General features: G+C 44.7%; 1 protein-coding gene across 1 annotated transcript in view; it reads left to right on the top strand.

The window, feature by feature from the left end:
• Positions 1-24,243, top strand: part of ADA (adenosine deaminase) — a 59,976-nt gene that overhangs the window by 13,252 nt on the left and 22,481 nt on the right. The window contains exons 4-6 of the mRNA XM_056845268.1: positions 754-897; positions 6,773-6,888; positions 21,137-21,261. Coding sequence (XP_056701246.1) covers positions 754-897; positions 6,773-6,888; positions 21,137-21,261 — 385 coding nt within the window. The remainder of the gene's footprint in view (positions 1-753; positions 898-6,772; positions 6,889-21,136; positions 21,262-24,243) is intronic.

The raw sequence follows: 24,243 nt of genomic DNA on the forward strand, positions 1-24,243 counted from the left end.
AGGAGTTTTGCCTGACACAATCAATGGAAATCCTGCTTTGCTGTTTGTCACTTTTCAGCATTTCACATAGCTAAAATCAAACAGTGCAATTCTAAGCAGAGTTACACTGTTCTAAAACCACCAGGGCTTCAGAGTGTAACTCTGCTTAAGCTGGTACTGAACTTCACTTTCCTCCAAGCCCTATCTACAAACCTGTCTGGATGATTAACAGCAAAAAAAGCCTTTCCATATGGAATACAAAAGAAGTAGAAAAATTCCAAGCTGCAGCTAATTGGCTACTTAATCATCCTGAATTTCCCCATTAATCAGTGGGTTGCGCAACTGAATTTCAAATTGGGAACATGTATTCCCTACATCATTTATGGTAAGCATAGCTTAGCAATTACATCCAGTTATAAATTTGGAACTGGATGGGACCCTATTTAACTTTTTAAATGGCCTTAAATTATTGTAAACTTCCTGAAGCTTTTTTTTTTTTTTTTTTGAAAGCTAGAATATAAATGGACCAAATGTTGTTTAGCTGTGTCCGTATCAGGCTTGCAAATTCACAAGGTATTTGAGCAGTGTGCCAGTGAGGCTTGGATTATAGTCTGCTGTGAAGCCACCTTGGGCATTGTGGAAAGGTGGGATATAATTTTTTTTACATAACTAAACAATTTCATATTCACAGCACAGTGCATATCTTTATAGATGCTTGGTGGTTGTTCGACTACAGATTTTGTTTTTTAAAAATCGAACTTTTTAAATGTGCAGGGGAGACCGTGATGCTGTGAAAAGAATAGCTTATGAGTTTGTGGAAATGAAAGCAAAGGAGAAAGTCATCTATGTCGAGGTCAGGTACAGCCCTCACCTTCTCGCCAACTGCAAAGTGCACCCTGTACCTTGGGACCAGGAACAGTGAGTACCTCTTTAAATGTGTTATTGATGCATTAAAAAAATTTTTCCTGAGAAGGACAAATATCAGTTAATACTGTTGGCTGCTGGTGTGCAGAAAGTTGCTTGTAGGTATGCAGTTTTGTGATTAAGGGTCACATCTGCATGTCTGGTATCACCGTATGTCTCTTAGCATTCACAAGAGGGGTCGTTCCAGAATCAGCTCTGATTTTGCAGTATGCAGGACAAGCTTTCTGCTATCCAAATAGGAAAGAAGTATCCCCTTTTAGAACCAGGGAGGTGTACTGGTTAAGAGCGGTGGTTTGAAGTGGTGGACTCTGGAGAACTGGGTTTAATTCCCTACTCCTTACGTGAGCGGCGGACACTAATCTGGTGAACCGGGTTGGTTTCCCCACTCCTACACATGAAGCCAGCAGGGTGACCTTGGGCTAGTCACAGCTCTCTTAGAGCTCTCTCAGCCCTACCTACCTCACAGGGTATCTGTTGTGGGTAGGGGAAGGGAAGGTGATTGTAAGCCGGTTTGATTCTTCCTTAACTGGTAGAGAAAGTCGGCATATAAAAACCAACTCTTCTTCTTTAAAGGACACTTACTATATAGTTCTCATTCTTTTGGTTCAGTGCTGAAGTCCTAACTGGCATCTCTCTCTTTCTCTATTAACATTGTTCCCAGAGAATGTAAAGGAAAACAATAGGAGCAAAATCCAGTTTAAATCTTTTGAAACAGTTATATATTTGTACTCATAAAACAATTTGCTATTGAAATGTAAAGCAATAACAGAAATTAACAGGACAAAAATTAACAGTAAAATATTTAAATTAACGTTAAATATGCTTAGTGTTAAAGCACGTATGTTACTCATTAAAGATGGTTTCAGAGGTTAGCTGTGTGGGTCCACAGAGGTTAGCTGTGTGGGTTCAGAGGTTAGCTGTGTGGGTCCACAGTAGGACAGTTGGATTCGAGTCCATTAGAGCCTTAGAGACCAACAAGATGGTTGAGGTACAAGCTTTTGAGAGTCAAAGTTCCCTTTGCCTCTCTTAAAGGTGAAGACAGATCTATGTACCTTGAGTTGTGAGTTCACTGTGGATTCACAGTCATAGTTTTTTTAATAGACATATAAATTCACAAATGGCATGACATAGTGCAAGAACATATCTGAGAATGATTGGCAGGTGATCTTTGCATTGCTTCTTTAAATGTCAGGACGAAAGAGAATTTATATGAAACAATTTCTCAATGGAATTAACTCCTCAAAAATTAAATTGGTATTTCATATTAACAAATATGTATGTTGGAAGTGTTGCCACAAAAAGCAGATTTCAAGAACATGTTAAGCACATGTTCCAGAAGTTCTCAGTAGTTGACAAACTTCGGAGGAATGTTCTGGGTGAAATTTGTCAACTAACGGAGTATGCAATTACAAATGAATACAATATATTCAGAAACTCATCAAAGCATGGTTCATGATGTTCTTATTGCAGGGGAAATATTATGCAATTGGGAAAAGGCAGAAAGCTTGAATATTAAATCTTGGGCAAAATCCAGCTAAAATCTTTTAAATTAATATTTCAATTCATCAACAATTTACAATTAAAATGTAAAGTAATAACAGAAATTAACAAGGTAAAAATGAACCCTGTTTGGGAGACAGCAGAATTATCCGAACTGGCAGACCTAGTCAGATTAAGAGACCGTCAGGGTAACCAGCCCTATGTTTCATAAAGCTGGAAACCTTCCTGTGTGTTTTAGGAAAAAAGAACTTAGATCTTGATATTTATAACTGCACTAATTTCTTGTGGAAGAATGTCTAACAGCCCATTCCTGCGCTATCGGCAGCCGGGGACGGCAGGGAGGAGGCACCGCTGTGGCAGCTCCTAACCCATTTCCCGGGCACCAACAGCTCAAAAAAATGCTTTTAAAGGCTTTTAAAATTTAAAATGGGTCTTTTTGCCCCATAAATAACAGTGAGGCTGCACCTGCTAAAAAGCAGGCGCAGCACCGCTGTTCTTGCCGCAGGCGTGCCAGGCTGAAAGGGGACAGGGAGCTGCCTAAAGGCAGCTTCTCCCCCCAGCACGCCCCAGGAATGCCCCTTGGGGGCGCTGGAACGCCCCCGGAATGCCGGCGCAAAAAGTTATGCCGGTGGGATGCCCTGTCGGAGTCCTGGGGTGGCACTGCCACAGCAATGCCAGCAGACAGGTGTCCGGGCCTCTTCGCCAGCTTTGGGGCCATTTATGGCGGTATAAGTAGTCCAGATGCTGGCGTAGCCCCTTCCTGGCCTCCTGAGGACTGCGCTGTAAGTGAGTTCAGGCATAGAATGTGAGATGGTAGTGGATGAAAGAAGCAAGTATTACTATGCTTTAGAGCAGTGGTTCTCAACCTTTTTTGCTCCATTCCCCCCTTTCATCATTGTTCAGAATAAAATTTCCCCCTTCCCAAGATAGTCATAAACTTTATTGAATGTCACAGATTAAATGAAAAACAAACTACAATTTTACAGATTGTACATAATCTATAGGACATCACACTTTGCTGAATAGTGCTCACAATTCCCCCCTGCTGAATAGTGCTCACAATTCCCCCCCTAGAACCTTAAAATTCCCCCCCTGGGAAAAGTGTTAATGGTTTATAACATTTATAGTCTACTTGTTTTGCTGAATATTGTTGAAACCTATCCTTATTTATAGTCTGCTTGTCTCAATGCCACAGCCATAGGATATGTATTTATTAGAGTTGCCAGATCCCTCTTCACCACTGGTGGGAGGTTTTTGGGGCGGAGCCTGAGGAGGGCAGGGTTTGGGGAGGGACTTCAATGCCTTGGAGTCCAATTGCCAAAGCGGCCATTTTCTCCAGGTGAACTTATCTCTGTTGGCTGGAGATCAGTTGTAATAGCAGGAGATCTCCAGCCACTACCTAGACATTAAGTTAAACCAATCAACAGCACCAGCTCATACAAATATGCCAAACAAACTTTTATGCTCTCTAATAAAATAATATGCTATCCACATGAAAATGTATAGAACACTCTAATACAGAAACACGTTAGCCACAAAAAATTATATAAAGGTTACCTCACCATATATTTCAATTCAAACTCAAAAGGGTAAATTACCCTGGTGTCCTTCTGTCCAAAATAACCGAGACAAAGTATCTACAAAAACCACGCTCACACGGTGTAAATCAAAAGGTCCAAAAGTCCAATGTAGTAATGGTTCCAAAGTAGAATAATCCACATAAAATTAAAGAATATAAATCCAAGTATATTTGTAAGTCCAAAACGCCACTTCCGGATCTGTGTACATTTCGCCAACACTGCTTCTTCAGTTGATTCTTCTTCAGTGAAACGGGTCCATAGACCTCTGAAAAATAAATTTTACACCAGATACCTAGAAATGAATAATCATGCAAAACCTATAATTGATTCCACACCTACCAATGACCAGCAGACCATCCAGTTCTAACTCTCTCAGGGCTGGTGCCCACTATGCTGGGTCCAGGGAAGAAATACGCTCACCTCAGTTGTGATCAATTATCTAAGAGAAGGGAGGCTACTGTTAAAGGAACCTCAAAGAAAGCTGGAAAGATCAAACTCATTATTCAAGCCCATAGGCGCCATCATTTTGAATAAGAAAATGAGTTGCATCTCACGCCTGTGCAAAATTTTGGAAACATCCTCCAATTGATATTTTCGTTGGAATATTTACTGCCACAAGGCAAAAAAAGATAAATCTGAATCAGTATGCCCCTTCTCCAAAAAATGGCTCGTAAGGGGTGCCTCCAGGGTCCTAGAGCGAATCCTTGTTTTATGTTCACCAATTCTTAATTTTAAATTTGAATTGAAATATATGGTGATGTAACCTTTATATAATTTTTTGTGGCTAACGTGTTTCTGTATTAGAGCGTTCTATACATTTTCATGTGGATAGCATATTATTTTATTAGAGAGCATAAAAGTTTGTTTGGCATATTTGTATGAGCTGGTGCTGTTGATTGGTTTAACTGTGGTTATTCAGCATACGTATCAATTGTTAGCACTACCTAGACAACCCTAGTATTTATTAGTAATTGGCTGGCCTTGATGAAATTTGTATATAATATAATAAAATAGAAGAGAGAGCATGGTTTAGGATCAGCAAGCTCCATTGTTTTTGTATCTTTGATTTGATGTGTGAGAGCACCTTTTGGTGAGGATCTCCATGTTATGTGCACCCATTGATTAATCATACTCCATTTTGTGTTGCAAGTGGTTTTTCTTTTGTTTGTTTGTTTGTTCCTGACTGAGGAATGTTGATGAATTCTTGTATTAGGTGAGCTGAAATACTGCTAATGTTAAGTGCTGACATCAATGGGAAGGGACAGCATAACTCTCTCATTGAAATTAGTGGAATTTTGGATGCTGTTTCGAAAATGTCAAATGGAGAAAATGGCTTTTGTGATGCTCATATAATTGCTGGCACAAATGTTTGCTAGTTTGAAAAGTCAACTTTGAATTGTTGAGGTTTGTCTTGTGCTTCTACCATGTTAAAAAAACAATCCTTGTACCTGTGGTAGAATATGAAATGCTTTTTTTCTATTTGCAGATGTACTCTTGGGTACTCTCTGTCTTTAAATCACCAAATCTATATCCCAGTATGAAATGTCTGCCCTGTTTCTTTCCTACATCCATGCTATATAGCCCATTCTTTGAAAATAGTTTCACACTCTGCCCTATTAATAGGACCTCCAGCCTTGAGTGCTTCATCCATCTTGCCCGTTTGAAGCAGCTGTAAGAGGTTTTTTTGGGCAGTACTTCTTTCTAGAGAAAAGCAGAACTGGGCCTTTCCTCCCCCCCCTCGCTCCCTTGGGGGAAAAAAAAAACCAATAGCAGATTTGGCTGTTGTAGCTAGTGGATTGAAAGTGACCCTGCAGGGGATCTTTACAGCTCCTAATTTGTTATAGAAGAAATCATAGCTTTGTTTGAGGATACTGTTCTAATTTTAAACAACTCTTTAAGAAACTGCTGTAAGACATTAGTGAGAAAAAGGAAGGAAGGAAGCTTTGGTGCTGTTGGTTTAATTTTTGCCAGGGTAGCCTGAAGCTGTGCATGTTAATAAGTTCCCTGGGTGGGGTTGAGGGAAGAGTATTTGTCTCCAGTTGGGAAGAAAATCTATTTGAATATAGCCATTAGACTGTACTGTTAACAAGACAAGCCATTCTGCTTTGCAAGGTGACAGTCTTCTTCGGAAGAAGCTGTAGATTTCTCCCTTTTGCAGCAGAAACAGAGCAGTGTTATTCGTTAAACCACTGGTGATAAGAGTTGCATGTTATTTAAATGGGATGGGTTGAAATTAGGCTCTTTGTGTCAGTTATGCCAATGGTGCTGATCAAATATTTGGAAATAACCGAATTTGACTGCACCCTGAAAGCCAGATTGTGGCCGTGCTTGGTGAGGTGCTCTACAAAGTTATCACCACATGTTCACAGATGCATACTTCCGTTCTCATTTCAGGACAAAAATAAACGTTCCATGTTACAAAACTCTGTTTGACCCTCCTTTTAGGGAGAAGCAATCTAGAACATTCTCTCTTGACACAAGGGCATGAGAAGTGGCACTTAGCACCTTCTCTCTGCTGCTGCTTTCCCCTGCCACTCACTTCAACCCCTTTCCTCCACCACCCTCTCCAAGGTATCATATGTGTGTATATCTTCTGCCATCATTGTTTTAATATGTTGGTCTGCCCTTAGTGTTCATTGAAAAATGCTTAATAAACAATTCTGCTATATAAAGTACAAAACTGGCCCAACGATTCAGCCAGCATGGTGATGTGATTTCCCCCTGCTTCTTCCATCATTGTTGGGCAGCTATCATGTGCTAACTGGTCTCTCTGTATTTGTTTTATGCAGGGGAGACCTCACTCCGGATGAAGTGGTTAACCTTGTTAATCAGGGATTAAAAGCTGGAGAGGAGGCTTTCAACATCAAAGCCAGGTCTATTCTATGCTGCATGCGCCACATGCCAAGTAATGTATTACAGCTCACCTGTGGCTCAGCTTCCCTTTACCTAAAGTGTTTAATTCCACCATCTTCTACCTTCGGTTCCCTACCATTTCTTTCTGAAATCTGTCAACTATTCCTATTTCTCTCAGGAAAAGGGTATGGGGGAGACTGAATCCTTGTTTACCCAGCACCACAATCCCAGTCACACACACACACACCCGTGGCTGCTATTTATAGATGTTAAACTTCTCATCTAGTTTGGCCCTAAGTGGCTACTTTTGCTATAGGCTTTTGGCCAAAAATACATTGCATTATAACTGGAGAAGTTCATGTATTTCACAGTTCCTTCATGGACTGTTTTACTCCTTTAAAAAAATCTCCCAGATTTAATCCTACATATACAAGTACAAAAATAATCAAGTTACCTTTCCCTCTCCTAACTTCAAGAAACAAAGATTGTTTTTTTGAAATTATATCTGTAAGAAGTTACAGTTAAGTTTGGGATTAACAATCTTATTTTTAGGACTTCTGACTTCCTAGAAAATATATTTAAGATTTGCAGCCCCAGAGTTATTTCCAAAATGATCAGAAGGATGCTTTAAAATATATTTTTTTGTAGTCAGCCTCTTGAACTATAATTTGTAACTATCTTTTCAGTATTTTGGTGGGAAAATTGAAATACATATAAAATGGATCTATAAATATATAAACTAATCTAATTTTGACTGATTACAAGTCATAGGGAAAAGTCATTTTTAATAAAAATTAAGAGCCACAATTTTCCATCCACATAAACACAGTTGGCAGACAGTACCTAGTTAATTAAGTGCAGTATTAATAATAGTGTAATACTTGATTTTTCAATCCCAACAGAAGTTGGTTTCAGGTAGCTGGCTCAAGGTTGACTCAGCGTTCCATCCTTTTGAGGTCAGTAAAATGAGTACCCAGCTTGCTGGGGGTAAAGGGAAGATGACTGGGGAAGGCACTGGCAAACCACCCCGTAGACAAAGTCTGCCTAGTAAATGTTGGGATGTGACGTCACCCCATGGGTCAGGAATGACCCGGTGCTTGCACAGGGGACCTTTACCTTTTTTAATACTTGATTTACTGTAGTGGTACGCCAGTGGATGTACATTTTTTGCAAATGTATCTTTAAATAAAAAGTATTTAAACTAAAGTACACTTCCTGTTTCAGAGCTTAGTTTGCAAGTTAGCCTAGGTATGTTTTTTTTCCCTTGATGAAGTTAATTGTGGGTTGTTGTTTTTACAAGACAGTGGCAGTAAACCTTCTAAAACCTTGTGGAATAATGCTCTCCTTCATAGAATACCTGTGGTATTGGGTACTTGTTACCCTGGGTGTTTGGAGGAAATGAACTCTGAAACTAAGACTGCTTAATGCATTTTAAATCATGCTTTAGATTTAGGTATATATAAGCACCGCAAGGGTGTGTTAATTGTTAACTCAGTATCTTATCTCTGTTTTTGCTTTCTGCTGAGTTGAAGAACAGCATTGGTTTCCTATGCTAGGGTCATCAGCATTCTATCTTGATGACAGATTGCTAATGAGAATTTTATGTCTCTAGAGTTATGTGAAATAATAGATAGTGTGAATGAAACTTTGCCCATGCAGAAAAACCTTTGCAGACACTACAGATTTCATGGAGTTGATCTGAAAATCAACGCCTGCCATTTAGAGTGCCCCTATACAGCCTGATGTTAGGCAGTGACAGGTGTGTCTAAGGCCATTCATTTCAGCAACCTTTGGCTCCTCTAGTTCTGCATAGAACGGGGCAGAGTTCCAAGGAATCTGCAATAGTGCAGAATCCTGGTATAAGCTGATCTTGGCTTGGAGCCTAAGCAGAGCCAGTGGAATCAAGCTGAAGGAAGGCTGCTTCCCTGCATCCCACTCCTTCTGCAGACTTCTGTGCCCCTTGAAATTGTGCTCCTCTGGGTCAGTAGATGTGAAGAAAGAACGTGGGGAGAAAAATTTGGCGTGCAAAGCAGGAGAGGGGGAAATCAGAAATCATCTCCGCTCCTCTGCAGATGGAAAAGCCATTCTGTCAGAGGAGCTGCTGCTGTCTCGATATTATGGCATCTTACGACCTAAACCCCTTCTCTGTATAAGTGTAGGCAATATATAGCTAACTGGGACTGTTCTTGTAATAATATAGTATTACTATGTTGGGTTCAAACCCTTCACTGAACAAGTAGAAGATATTTCAGCTTGTGGGATGGGTTCAGGTGCTTCCTTGATATCTTTCGATCCCCACTCTCACTATAAGCCTCTACTTGTGTGGAGGTGCTAACCACGAAGGTTGCTCTACTTATCATTGAGCAATAAGTGTTATTGCAGTCAGCAGTAGAACAGCATGATGAAATGTATGTATATAAGCAATGACAGATTTCTCCTGAAAGTGTCTTTCCGAGGAAGTCGGGTCTTATAAGTCCAGGCCCTGCCAGTGGGTCTCTGGCAGCAATCACATGTTGGTATCTGCGCAATAAACAGCACCCCAAAATGGTTAGACTAAATAGGCTCGTCTCCCGTGAGCTGTTGTGATTTAATGCCATAAAGCAGATGACCTTCTTGAGATTTTTCTTTGGCAATAATATCCTGTGAGGAATAATTTTTCTTGTATGATTAGCTGCCATATCAACTGTGACCTATTTTTTTTTTTGCTCTTTCTCTAGAAGATAATTTCTCCTTTATATACCATAACCCTATTTCAATTAGGTTTCCAACTCTAGCTTGGGAAAATCCTGGAGATTTGGGGACAGTGCCAGGTGAAGTAGCTCAGTAGTGATGTGATAGCATAGAGTCTGCCCTCCAAAGCTGACATTTCCCCCAGGAGAACTGATCCCTGTAGTCTGGAAATCATTTCTAATTCCAGGAGAACCCCATGCTCCATCTTGAGGTCGGTAACCCTTATTCCAACACTGTATTTTAGTTTCAAGGAGCTAAGGAATGTCCTGTACTTTGGACACCCCCTTCTGCAATAGTTATTAAGGAATATCCTGGAATGAATTTCCAGAGCTCTACATTAAACAAACAAGTCAGTGGAACTCTGCTTGCCCAATTAAAAAGAGTCACTGGGGAAGAACAAGTTGTAACTAGCCAGGAACTGAATTATTATAGCTTCACTGAGAAAATATTTGCCCTGTCAAACTGTCATCATTGTAAGTTAAGGGTCTCTTGCCGAGCAGTCATGACCTATTTGCATAATTCATCAAACCTGTGACAGCTGCAGATTTCTGTTGTCTTAACTTATGAAAAACACAGCTGCCAACTCTCACAAAGGCCTATATGAGTAGGCTTAGTAATCAACACAGTACAGAGGAGACTGAAATAATAAAAAACCGAGGCAGGCTGTATCAATTCCAATAGCACAAACAAAACAGAAAATTACATCTGAGGAATGTTATCTGAGGTACTTACCCTACTGAAGTTGGGCAGCTGCACGTGACTCACGGAAGAGAAATGGTAGGTATGGGGCCAAGGCCATTAGGTTTTAAAGAATGAAACATCTCTGGACAGGTATGGACAGTTGCCCAAATGATAGGTCTGATTGTCTCCCTGACTCTTCCAAGTGAATGTCTTTGTTGGACTAGGAGGCAGAGTGCACACACATGAGCACTTCAGTAGACTGTGCTTCTCAATCTCTCTATTCAGACATCCTGTTTAACTGTGTGTGTAAAGTGCCATCAAGTCGCAGCTGATTTTTGGCAACCTAGTAGGGTTTTCAAGGCAAGAGACCAACAGAGTTGGTTTGCCACTGCCTTCCTCTGCATAGCGACCCTGGTATTCCTTGGTGCTCTCCTATCCAAGTACTAACCAGGGCCTGCTTAGCTTCTGAGATCTGACGAGATCAGGCTAGCCTGGGCCATCCAGGTCAGGGCCCAGTTTAACTACAGTTAAATAAAAATGTGTGTAAACATGACTAGTGCTGGGCTCATGCTTGTGTCTGGCTCCTCCTTTTTCATCTTCTGTCTTCGGTGCAGCCCCACATGTGGGACTGCGCCTGCGCGCAGGCCTGCCGCCGGAAAAAATTCAATAGCCTTAGTCCTCCACCGGGGATGCCCCTCCCTCACAGGCGGGGCCGGCCTTCGCGCCGTGCAGCCCGCATGCTACTGGGCGGGGCATCCCCTTCCCTCCTCAGTTCCTTTTTTGCCGCCGCCTGGATTGGAGCTCCTTGCCTTACCTCTCCGAGTTCGTAAGTTCTGTGGGCCGCGCCCGGCCCTCCTTCTCTTTCCTATAAAAAAAAAAAAAAAAAAAGATAAAGATAAGAAGAAAGAAACTTAAAAATAAAATAAGTAACTAAAGGACGTTAACAAATAAGCTGAATACGTGATGGCCTCTAAGGCCCCCTTTAAGATCTGTAAGAAGTGCCCGGCCAAGATACCGCACTCAGATCAACATGAACTCTGCTTAACTTGCTTAGGCGAAGGTCACAACGTGTCTAAATGCTCCATATGCCAAGGCTTCTCTACCCGGTCTCGCAATGCTCGCGCGCACCGGCTGAGCGCCGAATTGTGGAAAAAGGCTCTCTCGGCTCCCTCCCCTTCGACGGGTTCTAGGACCCCGGGAGACACACAGTCGACTAGATCGGTACCGATCCCTGGTACCAGTTCGACACCGAGACCCTCGGATCCGACCTCCTCGGATCCGTCCCGGAGCCATAAGAAGCACAAACGCAAGACGAAACATCTTGACAAGCCGTCTAGCTCCGGCCATCCAGTGTATAAGAGGCCTGCGGAGACACCAAGACCCCTGGCACCGGACGTCTCCATCCCGGTACCGCCCTCGGTACCACCATCGGCACCGCACTCGGTACCACCATCGGCAACGCACTCGGTACCACCATCGGCACCGCCCTCGGTACCACCATCGGCACCGCCCTCGGTACCACCTTCGGTACCGAGGACGCCCTCGCCTCACCTGGACTCGCCGTTCCACTCCTTCTCTGAAGCAGACTTGGATCCCCTCGAGGACCCTCTCTTGATTACGGATCCGGACCCGCTAGACCCAGCCTCTATGGTACCGACCCCCTCGGTACCACAACAAATTTTCCAACCAGCTCCCTCCACCTCTGGGCCCACAATCTCCCCAGAGTTGGTCAAGGACTGGATCGAATTCTGCCGCTTCAGACGGCTTTCCATCAGAGGCGAACCGGTGGTCCTTCATACACCTCAATTACCCTTTCCATTTACCCCTCTGACTCAGCGCACTCCTAGACCGGAATCCGAACTGGAGGAAACAGAGTCAAGGGATGAAAGCTCTGAGGATGTATCAGAACCCTCACCAGATGAACTGGTAGGGGACACAGAGGCTATTTCACCATCTGAAGATCTCAGGCTCCGGACGGAGCAAATGATAAGGATGGCTGAAGCATTGGACATTAATATCTCCACAACGGACAATAGGCCTAAGGACAAGATCCTTAGTCGTCTCTACCCCGATACACCGGGCATTGCTGCCTTCCCCATACTGGAGGGCCTCTCAGAGATAGCCACATCTCTCTGGAAGAAACCTGCTTCCTTACCAGCCTCTTCCAAGAAGGTGGAAAACCTGTATAGGACAAAATCTGAGTCGGCTGAATTCCTCACAATCCACCCTCCGCCCTCCTCCATAGTGACCACGGAGATGCAATCTCGGCAGCGCCAGGGACCACATTCAACCCCTGCCGACAAGGAGAGTAAACGACTCGATCAGCTGGGCAGACGGACATACACCTCCTCTGCCCTGAGTTTCCGTATATCCAACTATCAAACCATCATGGGGGGGTACCAGCTTTTTTTGTGGGAGAAGGCTGCCCCCCATATTGACCTGCTTCCAGAGGAGTCTAAGAATGCCATGCGTCTTATCCAAGCAGAGGCCACTCGCTTATCGAGACAGCAGATCAACGCAGGCAAACATGCTGCAGATAGTGCAGCTAGAACGATGGCTTCAGCAATCACCCTACGTCGCCACTCTTGGCTTCGCTCTACTGCCCTTCCGTTGGACACGAGATCACTTATCGAGGATCTCCCATTTGAAGGCGATACCCTGTTTGCTTCATCTACCACAGAATTTCTCACGAATCTCAAGAAGGACCGCCAGACCGCCCGTTCTCTAGGGGTAGCTCCTCCTTTTCACCAACAACAGAGGGACAAACCTCAATATCGTCAACAATCTTTCGGCCCATCCTTCAACAGATACCAGAGATTTCAAAGATTTCACCCGTATCCTCCACAGGATAAATTCCAACATCAGCAACCTAGACCAAAACACGGTTTCAAGCAACGCTCTCACCCTAACCCCCAGAACAAGGATCAGAGACAACCCTCACAAAAGTTCTGACTATTTCCGCAACCCTCAGAGGAGGGACTACCGTTCATGAATAGGTTGGCTAAGTTTTCTGAGGCCTGGCAAGCTATCTGCGCTGATACCTGGGTTCTCAGGGTTATTTCCCAGGGTTACCACCTGGAGTTTAAATCCATCCCTACTTGTTTCTCTGCCAGTTCTGCGGCAGACAACCCACTCCCAGAATTTGCACCCCAACTAGGTGAACTTCTCCTGAAGGGTGCTGTTGAAAAAGTTAACCTCCCATGTTTGGGATTCTTTTCTCGTATCTTTATGGTTGATAAGAAGGATGGGGGCTCTAGACCCATTATTGATCTTAGATTTTTGAATAAATATTTACGAGTTTCCAAGTTCAGAATGGTTTCCCTACCCTCTGTGATGGAACTTATTTCACCTCATACATGGTTCGCAGTTTTGGACCTGAAGGACGCTTACTTCCATATTTCCATCCACCCTGAACATCGACACTTCTTAATGTTTCGTTATGGGTCTGAATTTTTTCAATATTCTGTCCTCCCTTTCGGCCTTGCCACGGCCCCCAGGGTATTTACGAAATGCATGGCGGTAGTTATGTCCTTCCTCAGAGACCAGGGATGCACGATTTATCCCTACCTTGACGATTGGCTGCTCACGGCTTCTAGCCCTGAGTCTCTCTCCGTCAATTTGCAGCTGGTTCTCTCTACCTGTTCAAAGTTGGGACTGATGGTCAACTTGAAAAAGTCTAAATTAAGCCCTTCTCCCAGAGCTCAGTTTATTGGTGCCGTGTTAGATTCCACAGCAGGTCGGGCATTCCTCCCCACTGAGAGGGTGTCCTCCATTAAGAGGCTAGTCCATCTTTTTATGAGATATAGACACCAACCAGTAGTCTCTATACAGAGATTATTAGGCCTAATGGCATCGACCACTGCAGTGACCCCTCTAGCCAGGCTTAAGATGAGGGAACTGCAAAATTGGTTCATTAGGTCCTACGACTGTTCTCGCCACTCCAAGTGGTATAGACTGTCTATCCCTAGGCCTATTCTGCGATCACTACAATGGTGGCTCTCTGAGCCTAATCTTCTTAAAGGGATCCCTCTGGGGTTTTGGACTCCAAGTTTTACAGTCACCACAGACGCCTCTATGGAAGGTTGGGGTGGTCATTGCGGGAGTCACTATGTTCAGGATAGATGGTCTCCTAGTGAGTTGTCTATGCACATTAATTTTCTAGAACTGAGAGCTGTGCGTTATGTTCTTACCTCATTCTCAGATATCCTCCAGAACTCGAGAACACTTTTACAATCGGACAACTCCTGCACAGTGTTTTATGTAAACAAACAAGGGGGCACAGGTTCCATTCCTCTCTCCAGGGAAGCCCAGAGGATCTGGGCAATAGCTGGGAGACACAACATAGACCTACGTGCCATGCATATAGCGGGGATCCACAACACCTGGGCGGATTCCTTGAGCAGGGTTTTTACCACAAACCACGAATGGGAACTACAGGATCAGTTTATCCTCCCCATTTTCCAAGAATGGGGCACTCCTCAGATAGACCTGTTTGCGACCAGGGGCAACAGGAAAGCGGTAGAATTCTGCTCTCTCGCGGGGAGCGACCCCTTGTCCCTGGGAGACGCCTTCCAGCTTATTTGGTCGAACCGCCTGTTTTACGCCTTCCCCCCATTCCCCCTGCTTGCCCGAGTTCTGGGGAAAATAGCTGCAGACAACACCGACTGCATTCTCATAGCACCCCGATGGCCGAGACAGATATGGTTCACCCTTCTTACACACCTGGCGGGGGGGAATTACAAGCCACTTCCAGACCACCCGAACCTACTTCGCTGGGGGGAACTGGCCCATCACGATGTACAGAGACTACACCTCATGGCGTGGAGAATCCTTCCCTCTCATTAGTGGGTTGTTCACAGCCGGTTCAGGAGGTCCTTTTGCAAGCTAGAAGGCCCTCGACTCGTTATTCGTATGACAGGAAGTGGGATAGATTTTTAGCCTGGGCGGATCAGGAAAGTTTTTCTCCCTTTACCTGCCCTGTTCCTAAGATCTTGGATTATTTGTTGGAATTAACCAAGAGGGGACTGGCAGTCTCATCCATAAGGGTACATTTGGCTGCGATTTCAGCCTTCCACGATAAGGTGGAGGGTTATACGGTTTTCTCCCATCCCCTTGCAAAACGCTTTCTGAAGGGTCTTAATAATTTATTTCCTCCTACTCCTATACTAACGCCCCAATGGTCACTCTCCCTGGTCCTAGCCAAACTGATGCTAGCACCCTTTGAGCCTTTAGCTCAGGTACACCTGTCGTTTTTGTCGGCTAAAATAGCCTTCCTGGTGGCTGTGACATCAACTAGGAGAGTAGGGGAGCTGGCAGCCCTTCGTATTGATAGCCCCTTTCTCAGGGTTTATAATGAAAGGGTGGTCCTCCACCCTAGTTTTAGATTTAAACCCAAGGTGATCTCTTCCTTTCACCTAGCTCAGGATTTAGTTCTACCTGTGTTTTTCCCCAATCCTTCCTCTCAAGCAGAGAGGACGCTACATACCCTTGATGTAAAAAGGGCTCTCCTTTATTACATTGACCGTACCAAACAGTTTAGAAGGTCCAAGTCCCTGTTTGTATGCTATCAGGGTCCCAAGAAAGGTAAAGCCGCCTCAGCCCAATCTATAGCGAGGTGGGTGGTCACGGCGGTTAGAATAGCCTATAAACATGCGAAGGTGACATGCCCCTTGGGCATTAGGGCGCATTCCACCAGGGCGCAGGGTTCTTCTGCTGCTCTCCATAGAAAAGTTCCTGTGGGCGACATCTGCAGAGCGGCGACGTGGTCTTCGGAAGACACCTTTGTGAAGCACTACGCTCTGGACCTGCAGGCCAGGAAGGATGCAGCAGTGGGTAGAGCAGTTCTGCAGACCCTTTTTTCCTGAGTCGACCCCACCACCTACTGGGTAAGCTTGCTAATATCCCACATGTGGGGCTGCACCGAAGACAGAAGATGAAAACAGAGTTGCACTTACCTGTAACTGCTGTTCATTGATGTCTTCGGTGCAGACACACATCCCTCCCTTCCGACCCCGCTGTCGACCTAAAAAAAAAAAGAAAAGAAAAGAAGAGAAACAAATTATTAAATGAAGGGATTAAGTTATAGCTGGTTCGTGTATTCCAGTCTTGGTCGGCGGCGGAGAAGGAACTGAGGAGGGAAGGGGATGCCCCGCCCAGTAGCATGCGGGCTGCACGGCGCGAAGGCCGGCCCCGCCTGTGAGGGAGGGGCATCCCCGGTGGAGGACTAAGGCTATTGAATTTTTTCCGGCGGCAGGCCTGCGCGCAGGCGCAGTCCCACATGTGTGTCTGCACCGAAGACATCAATGAACAGCAGTTACAGGTAAGTGCAACTCTGTTTTCCACCTCTCCCATTCTTGCTTGAGCGCAATGACAAAGCGGTGGCCTAAGACTAACTCCAATTATGCCCAGCCATGTCTTTAAAAATGCAGATATGAAGAAGAAGAAGAGCTGGTTTTTATATTCCGACTTTTCCTACCACTTAATGAAGAATCAAACTAGCATACATTCTCCTTCCCTCCCCCTCCCCACAACAGACACCCTTTGAGGTAGGTGAGGATGAGAAAGCTCTAAGAGAGCTGTGACTAGCCCAAGGTCACCCTGGCTTCATGTGTAGGAGTGGGGAAACCAACCCGTTTCTCTAGATTAGAGTCCACCATTCTTAACCTCCACTCTTAACCACTACACCACGCTGACTCTCTTAAGTTGAGTTGATTTTAGGTGGGTAGCCATATTAGTCTGCAGCAGTAGAACAGAAATTCAAGTCCAGTAGCACCTTAAAGACCAACAGTTTTTTCCAGGATATAAGCTTTCCCGAGTCAAATCTCACTTTGTCAGATACAAACAGAATGGTGAAACGTCAGGAAAGAAAATACCAAGACCACGGTCACACAGCCCGGATAGCCTACGAGAACCGATAAACAGAATGAAGTTCCATCAGCCCTTGTATCCAGGCCAGAAGGTGGGAGGCCTGTTAGAGTCTGGATGCAGAGGTATAATGGGACATGTAATCAGCTTCATTAGAGCTAGGAGATATATGTAGGGGTGGGGAATGCAGACAATTAGCATCTGAATGAGATAAGAATCCTACTGGGGGGAGGTCTATTGTCCTGAACTTGTTAATTTATTCTAGTTTGGCAAGTGTTTGCACATGTTGAGGTTTCCTTTTCCCCCCTTCTTTCTTGTTTTTCTTTTCTTTTCCTTTTTTTTTTGTGCTATCTAGCCACAGCTGATTTAGGGCTTTCAAGGCAAGAGACATTGGGAGATGGTTTGCCATTGCCTGCCTCCATATCACCCTGGCATTCCATGGAGGTTTCCCATCCAAATACTAGACAGGGTCAGGGCTGAGAGTGTGTGACAGGTCCCAGGTCACCCAGCAAGTTTCTGTGGCAGAGTGGGGATTTGAACCTGGGTTTCCCAGATCCTAGTCCAACACTATAACTGATCCTGGGAAACTAATTCCAGTTAAGCGAGGCACCTTAGCTTGTACATCATGGATAACCAGAGTTAGTCTTAAACCACAGTCCCCTTTTCATGTGCCACACAAAAAAAAAAAGGAAAGGAGGAGGAGCCAGGTGCATGAGCCTGGCACAAGCTGTGCACATCTTGACTGAACTGTTCTTTGTATACTGGCATCCTGTTTCTTATTTTGCTTATCTAGGGCTCTCTTGTGCCTGCATGCCCTGGGCCGAGAGCAAGCACAAACCCTGCCAGCTGAATCACTTGCCTTTATTATATAAGGACACTTTGCAGTGATTTATTTTGTCCCCCTGCCTTTTCCTGACTATGGCAGAGTTTGAGAACATCTGTGCTAGCTGCAACCTGCTATAAAACTAGGAACAGTGTGATAAAAAATGGGCATGGGATTTGGTCATTTCTCATTCCCCCTCAAAAAAAAAAATTCTGACAGAGCACCTAGGTGTCTGCCAACTCTTTCAGACTGCATCATGCAAATAAAGCTTCTATAAACTGAACCAATAAGTAATTTATAATGCTAGAAAGCCCCCTGACTCATGGAAGATGACTCAACTGGCAGCAGTCTTATCAGTCAATATGAATAGTAAGACATGCAGGGTAGGCAAGCTCTGTATTTAGACTCCTGCCAGAAGACTGACCACTCCTGTCATTCTAGTGCCATCCCTCAGTGAATGCCCTGGTGTTATTCATGCAGGTTTCTAAAACTCTTCTGCGGCTGCAGATCAGATTAATGAGCATCTGAGCAGGTGCAAGATGTACAGGTATACAAAAGTGCAAAATACACAAACGATCCCTGCCTCCATAAAGAAGTCTTATGGGTTCTAGGAGATAAGTGGTTTTCATTCTCCCTTTCTACCCCCCACCCCCCACCCCAGTCTGGCAGCACAACCCCATTAAATTTCACTTAGCAAGATGCCTGGAGTTTCCTGAACTTCCCACTTGTAGACTTTTCACCTTCTAAGAACGAATCATACTTGTGAGTTTTCTAAAGTAAAACAGTTCCACTTGTAGCTATTGTTCAAATGTTCCCTTATTTCACCATCTTTGGTGTGCTTTCTAATCCTAGATAGTTTCACAGGCCTTGTGAAGTTATTTATGCAGAATAACTTTTGTAGCGGTTCCTATAAAAGCAAGCTAGGGGAGGAACATTCCTCAAGCAGTAAGCTTGTCTGCTGCTTCATAGCATATTGCAAAGGATGGCAACGCCTTAAGTTGGGAGGAGCCAAAAGAATCCTGTTTCCAAAAATTCTAGGAGAAGACTTGGATCAGACGATGTTGTTGCATTAGAACACACTGTTCCTTTTCCAGCAAGCACGACATTTATGAAAGCTGATTTATGTATGCTGAATAGGATGCTGAGACATGGCCCGAATTTAAGCACATCGTTGCAAAGGCATAATTGTTTCACTGTGTACTTAAGTACTGGTGTTGCAGTAAAAGTGAATGTTTCATTTTGTTTGTGATAACAGCTGGTCAAACAGCTATGGGGACAAAACATTGTGCGCATTAAAAGATTTGGTCTGAATGCATGGTGAACCATTTGAACATGCCTTCTGGATCATGCCATGGGGTTATTCACACAACCCTTGAGCATTCAACTTGCAGTTTTTTCCCTCCCATCTGGGCTTGATACTCTTGTGACTGTAGAAGTACTCATTTGATTATACTGCAGTACATAAGCCTAGATGGCAGGCAATCCATTGTAATTCAAATTGAGTTGTGGTTTTCTGTCATCTGTGCTGAATTACAGTTCATCCTTGGGAACACGTGAACACATAAAGCTGCCTTATACTGAGTCAGACCCTTGGTCCATCAAAGTCATTATTGTCTGCTCAGACCAACAGCGGCTCTCTAGGGTCTCAGGCAGAGGTCTTTCACATCACCTACTTGCCTAGTCCCTTTAACTGGAGATGCCGGGGATTGAACCTGGGACCTTCTGCATGCCAAGCAGATGCTCTACCACTGAGCCACAGCCCTTCCCCTTCAAGAAGGGGTGCTTGAATGCAAATTTGCAATAGCTTTCCTAAATATGGGCAGATCAGATAAACAGGCAGAAACCTGGTTATTTGCTGGTTCAAGTAGTCTCCTCTTGTGTGGCAGGTTGAGATTGGAGATATCTTACACCATGGGTAAAAATCCCAGTTACTTGATAGAAACAAAACTCAGGACACCTGAATTCAGATATAACAAATAATTAGAGTTCAATAGAAAACCATTTTGAATCCCTATGCATGAGAGGAAGGAAAGAATGAATGAGCCTAATTTGGTTCATGCTACTCATGAACAAACCCCAGTTTGTCAATGGAATTGTTGATAAATGGCTATGAAATGGAGCTTCCAGAGTAACTGTGCTCATCTATTCTGGCAAAGTTAAACAGCAGTCCAAAGGTACCTCAAAGGCTAATAATACTTATTTCAGCATGAGTTTTTGTGAGTCACTTCTTCAGGTGCATTTTGTGGACTTTTATAAGGAAAGTTACAGAAGGAGGGGGAAGAGTTGGGGCAGAGAGGCCTGGTGTGAATCCCATCATAAATCTTTCAGGTGTGATTCTCTGTATAAGAAACTGGAATTGATGTGGTTGTTACCCATAATGGATGACAAAAGAGGGTCATGTAAATAGGAACCTAGTCATTCATGAAACTGAAGAGATGGGGGGGAAATAGAGATGCACAAACCAAAGATGAAAACATACCCTTTCCTGCTTGTGTTTGTCCTTGTGAAATACTCCTGCTTGATTTTTTTAGTCATGGTTCAAGTTTCTTTCCCCTCTGGAATGCAGCTTTACATGAAACCAACATAAGACAATTTATTCTACCCATTTCTTCCCTGCTTAGGATTGCCAAACCCCAGGTACTAGCTGGAGATCTCCTGCTAATTCGACTGATCTCCAGCCGATAGAGATCAGTTCACCTGGAGAAAATGGCCGCTTTGGCCATTGGACTCTATGGCATTGAAGCCCCTCCCCAAACCCCACACTCCTCAGGCTCTGCCCCAAAACCTCCCACCGGTAGCGAAGAGGAACCTGGAAACCTTATCCCTGCTGGTTTTCTTGCACCTTTTCCAGTCTTGATGTGAGATGATCCTTTCACACTATATAGCCAGTTCAATGCACTGCAATGTGAGGTTTCTGAAGTTTTCACTTTAAAATGGCATATGTTTAACTGGTTTTGGAGATTTTAGTAACAACTTATGCAGTGTCAATGCCCAGAAGTAAAGTCAATTCTAAGAAGACTGGTGGACAGTCTCCAACATCTGGATGTTTTTTTCTGGGAGGGCCTTCACAGAGAAAAATCATGGCAAATGAAATGATTGTGTTTGACAGATATTTCCTTTGCATGAAAAACTTACTTAAGCAAGGTTTTAGAGAATGCCAAAGAGGCGCCTTGTTACTAACATCTGGTGCTTTTCTTTTCAGGCTGGTCACCAGAAGTGGTTGAACTCTGCAAAAAGTATCGGAATGATTCCGTGGTTGCTATAGATTTGGCTGGGGATGAGTCAATAAATGCTGAGACCTGCCCAGAACATCGGAAAGCTTATGAGGTTTGTTCAGTTAACATCAAAGCTCAACCAAAATGCCAGTATCAAAGGAGATGGCTCTTCTGGGGAGGAGTCTGAGAACAATTGGGGGTGAGAGAGAACTTTTTGCCTCAGTTGTAAAAATGATTACTCAGTAGTAAGGCTGATTGATTTGTCCCTCTTGCTCTGGTTGCCACAGCGTAGTATTCAGTGTTTTTTTAAAGAATAAATGTCCAGCATGTTTCTTCATAACATGCAATTTCCAATGTATCTTTTCTAGGTACACTTAATAATAACCTATTAAAGTTCTTATCTAGGCTCATATGTTGACTCTCTTGCTCTGAAACTGTGTGGGTTGTTCGTTGGTTTCATATGAGTCAACACTGCTAATTGTTATGATTCCGAGAGAACAGGATGGGGGACTGTCCTCCTTTCTTCTCTTGAGTATCGAAGTCCAGATTTCTTCATCTCAGTGATGAAGCAATAGTTTACTTCAGGACCACTAAACAGAACTGACTTAAGCTTGGATCCTGTGAATGGGTTTTGTGTGTGCAAGATTGTCTCTGCTGTGGATCTTGCTTCCTCTCCTGCTAAAACTTGCGTTTGCGCAAAATCAGTGGTTTTCAATGGGCCCTTGTGCAAACAGAATTTTAGTAGGAAAGGAAGCACGTTCCGTAGTAGAGACTAACTAGCCTACACAGAACTCATTCATAGGATTCAATCCATTGTTATTTAGTAGCTGGTTCTGTGTTCCACCTATTTCTCTTAAGAAGAAGAGTTGGTTTTTATATGCCGACTTTCTCTACCACTTAAGGAAGAATCAAACTGGCTTACAATCACCTTCCCATCCCCTCCCCACACCAGACACCCGGTGAGTTAGGTGGGGCTGAGAGAGTTTTGAGAGAACTATGACTAGCCCAAGTTCACCCAGCTTGCTTTATGTGTAGGAGTGGCAAAACAAATCCAGTTCACCAGATTAGCCTCTGCCACTCATGTGGAGGAGTGGGGGATCAAACCCAGTTCTCGCTCTAGGTAAGAAGGGCGTCTTCAGTCTGGGTTATTTTCCTTTATTTGCTAGGGAAGGCAGGAATCAACAAAATTTGTAGGCCTTCCGGTTCTCTAGGGGAAATGACCCCCTCCCTTCGGAACGCCTCAGTTTTGTTTCCTGCCTTTGTCAGGGAAGCAGGTTGCCGGCGGTTCTCCGCTGTTTTTTCTAAATTTGGGGTGAAAATTTCTTTCCCTAGCTCTACCTTTCCCACTTCCTTTCCTTCCCCCTTACCTCTGTGTCTTTTCCCCCCGTTGTGCGGGCCCTGGCGGGGGGGGAATTCTGATTAATGTTTTCCCGCCAAAAAAAAAAAAAATGGCGGATACCCACCAGGATGAATTCATTTCGTCTGTGGATTTGGACCCGGGCCTCCTGGTCGCGGCAGATCAGAACCGCGGGGACTCATCTAAGTCCCATACAGGCCCCGATCAGAAAAGGAAAAGGAAACTGAACTCTAAGGAGAAAGGGGACAAGAAGTTTCCCTCCTTAGGAAAACGTAAGAAAACCGGCGAGGCTGCTAGCCAACCGCCACACATGCCCGCCGCCACATCGGTGGCGGAGAGGGTTAAATTAGGCGCGGCTGCTAGCCGGACGCCTGCCGAGGCTGCTAGCCCAGCGCCAAGGATCCCGCAGGTGGCCGAGTGCTCCGCGGACCCGTCAGACAAGGAGAGACCCCTGCCTGCCGCCACGGCTGCTAGCCATGTTTCCCCAAGTGGCGATGGAGCTCCAGGCCCCTCATCGGCTGCACAACCGACTTCTACCGGTAACGTACAGACGCTCGCGGGGGTTTTGGGAGTCGGGGGGGGGGGGATGGCTGCCTTAAGAGCAGAGCTCACGGAGCTCCTAAGAAGCGTTTTTGTAGACGGCCTACAAGCGGCTCAGCGGACCCCCACCCCCTCAATCAGAGACCCAGAGGACTATCAGGATCCTCTAGAGGGATCTAGCACACATCACATGCAGGCTGTGCCTAGGGGTGAGAAGGCTACCTCCAGCAAATCCTCTCACCATCCCAGGGGGTCGGTAGTAATGCAGGTCCAATCTTCTCCAGACTCTTCTGATGAGAACGGAGAAGAGGAAGATTCCTCCACTGAGGAGGACCTACCTAAGCCAGAGGAGAAACAGCTTAGGCTTTTCCCTCAGGAGGATTTCCCCTCGCTCTTGATTAAGACCTTAGAGGCCTTGGATTTATCAGAACCACAGGACCCACAAGCTCGAGACAAGCTTAAGGGTTCCAAGGAATTTTTTCACAGCCATGCCAACCCCGCTCCGGTCATACCAGTCCCAGACTATTTTACCTCTCTCATTACTGCTGAATGGGAAAAACCTTTAGCAGGCAGGCAGACCCCTGCCATTGCAAAGAAATTTTATGACTTAGCCCCTGCCACGGCCCAATTACTTCAACCCCCGATAGTGGAAGCACCTGTGTGTGCGTTACACTCCAATGATGTTGTGGCCAGAGACGGTAAGGGGTCTATTAGAGATCCTCTAGACAGGAAAGCTGAGATCTCTCTCAAGAGAACACACGAAGCCTCTGCTCTAGCTGTCAGCGCCTCGGTCACTTCACGTTAGTGTCCAGAGCAGCCATTGTATGGACACGCAAACTTCAACAGATCATTCCTAAAGGAAATAAGAAAGCCCAGGAGGGAGTGTCCAGATCCTAAAAGCGGTCACCTTCTTGGCCGATTCTTCGTTAGACACCCTCTCCTTTTCTGCCAGAGCCATTGCCACCCAGTTAGCAACTAGGAGAGCCCTTTGGCTTCGACCTTGGCAGGTGGACCACCATTCCAAGGCTGACCTGATGGGATTCCCGTATCAGGGAAACAGACTCTTTGGCGATCAACTAGACCCTATCTTAGTTGAAACAAGGGACAAGAAAAAGGCTCTCCCCAAGAGCTACAAGCGGGATCAAAGGCCCTTCTCGTGTTCCTTTCGTTCCTCCCGCACACTCCAGAGATTTAGGG

The sequence above is a fragment of the Euleptes europaea genome, chromosome 2 (assembly GCF_029931775.1).
Source record: "Euleptes europaea isolate rEulEur1 chromosome 2, rEulEur1.hap1, whole genome shotgun sequence".
NCBI lineage: Eukaryota > Metazoa > Chordata > Lepidosauria > Squamata > Sphaerodactylidae > Euleptes > Euleptes europaea.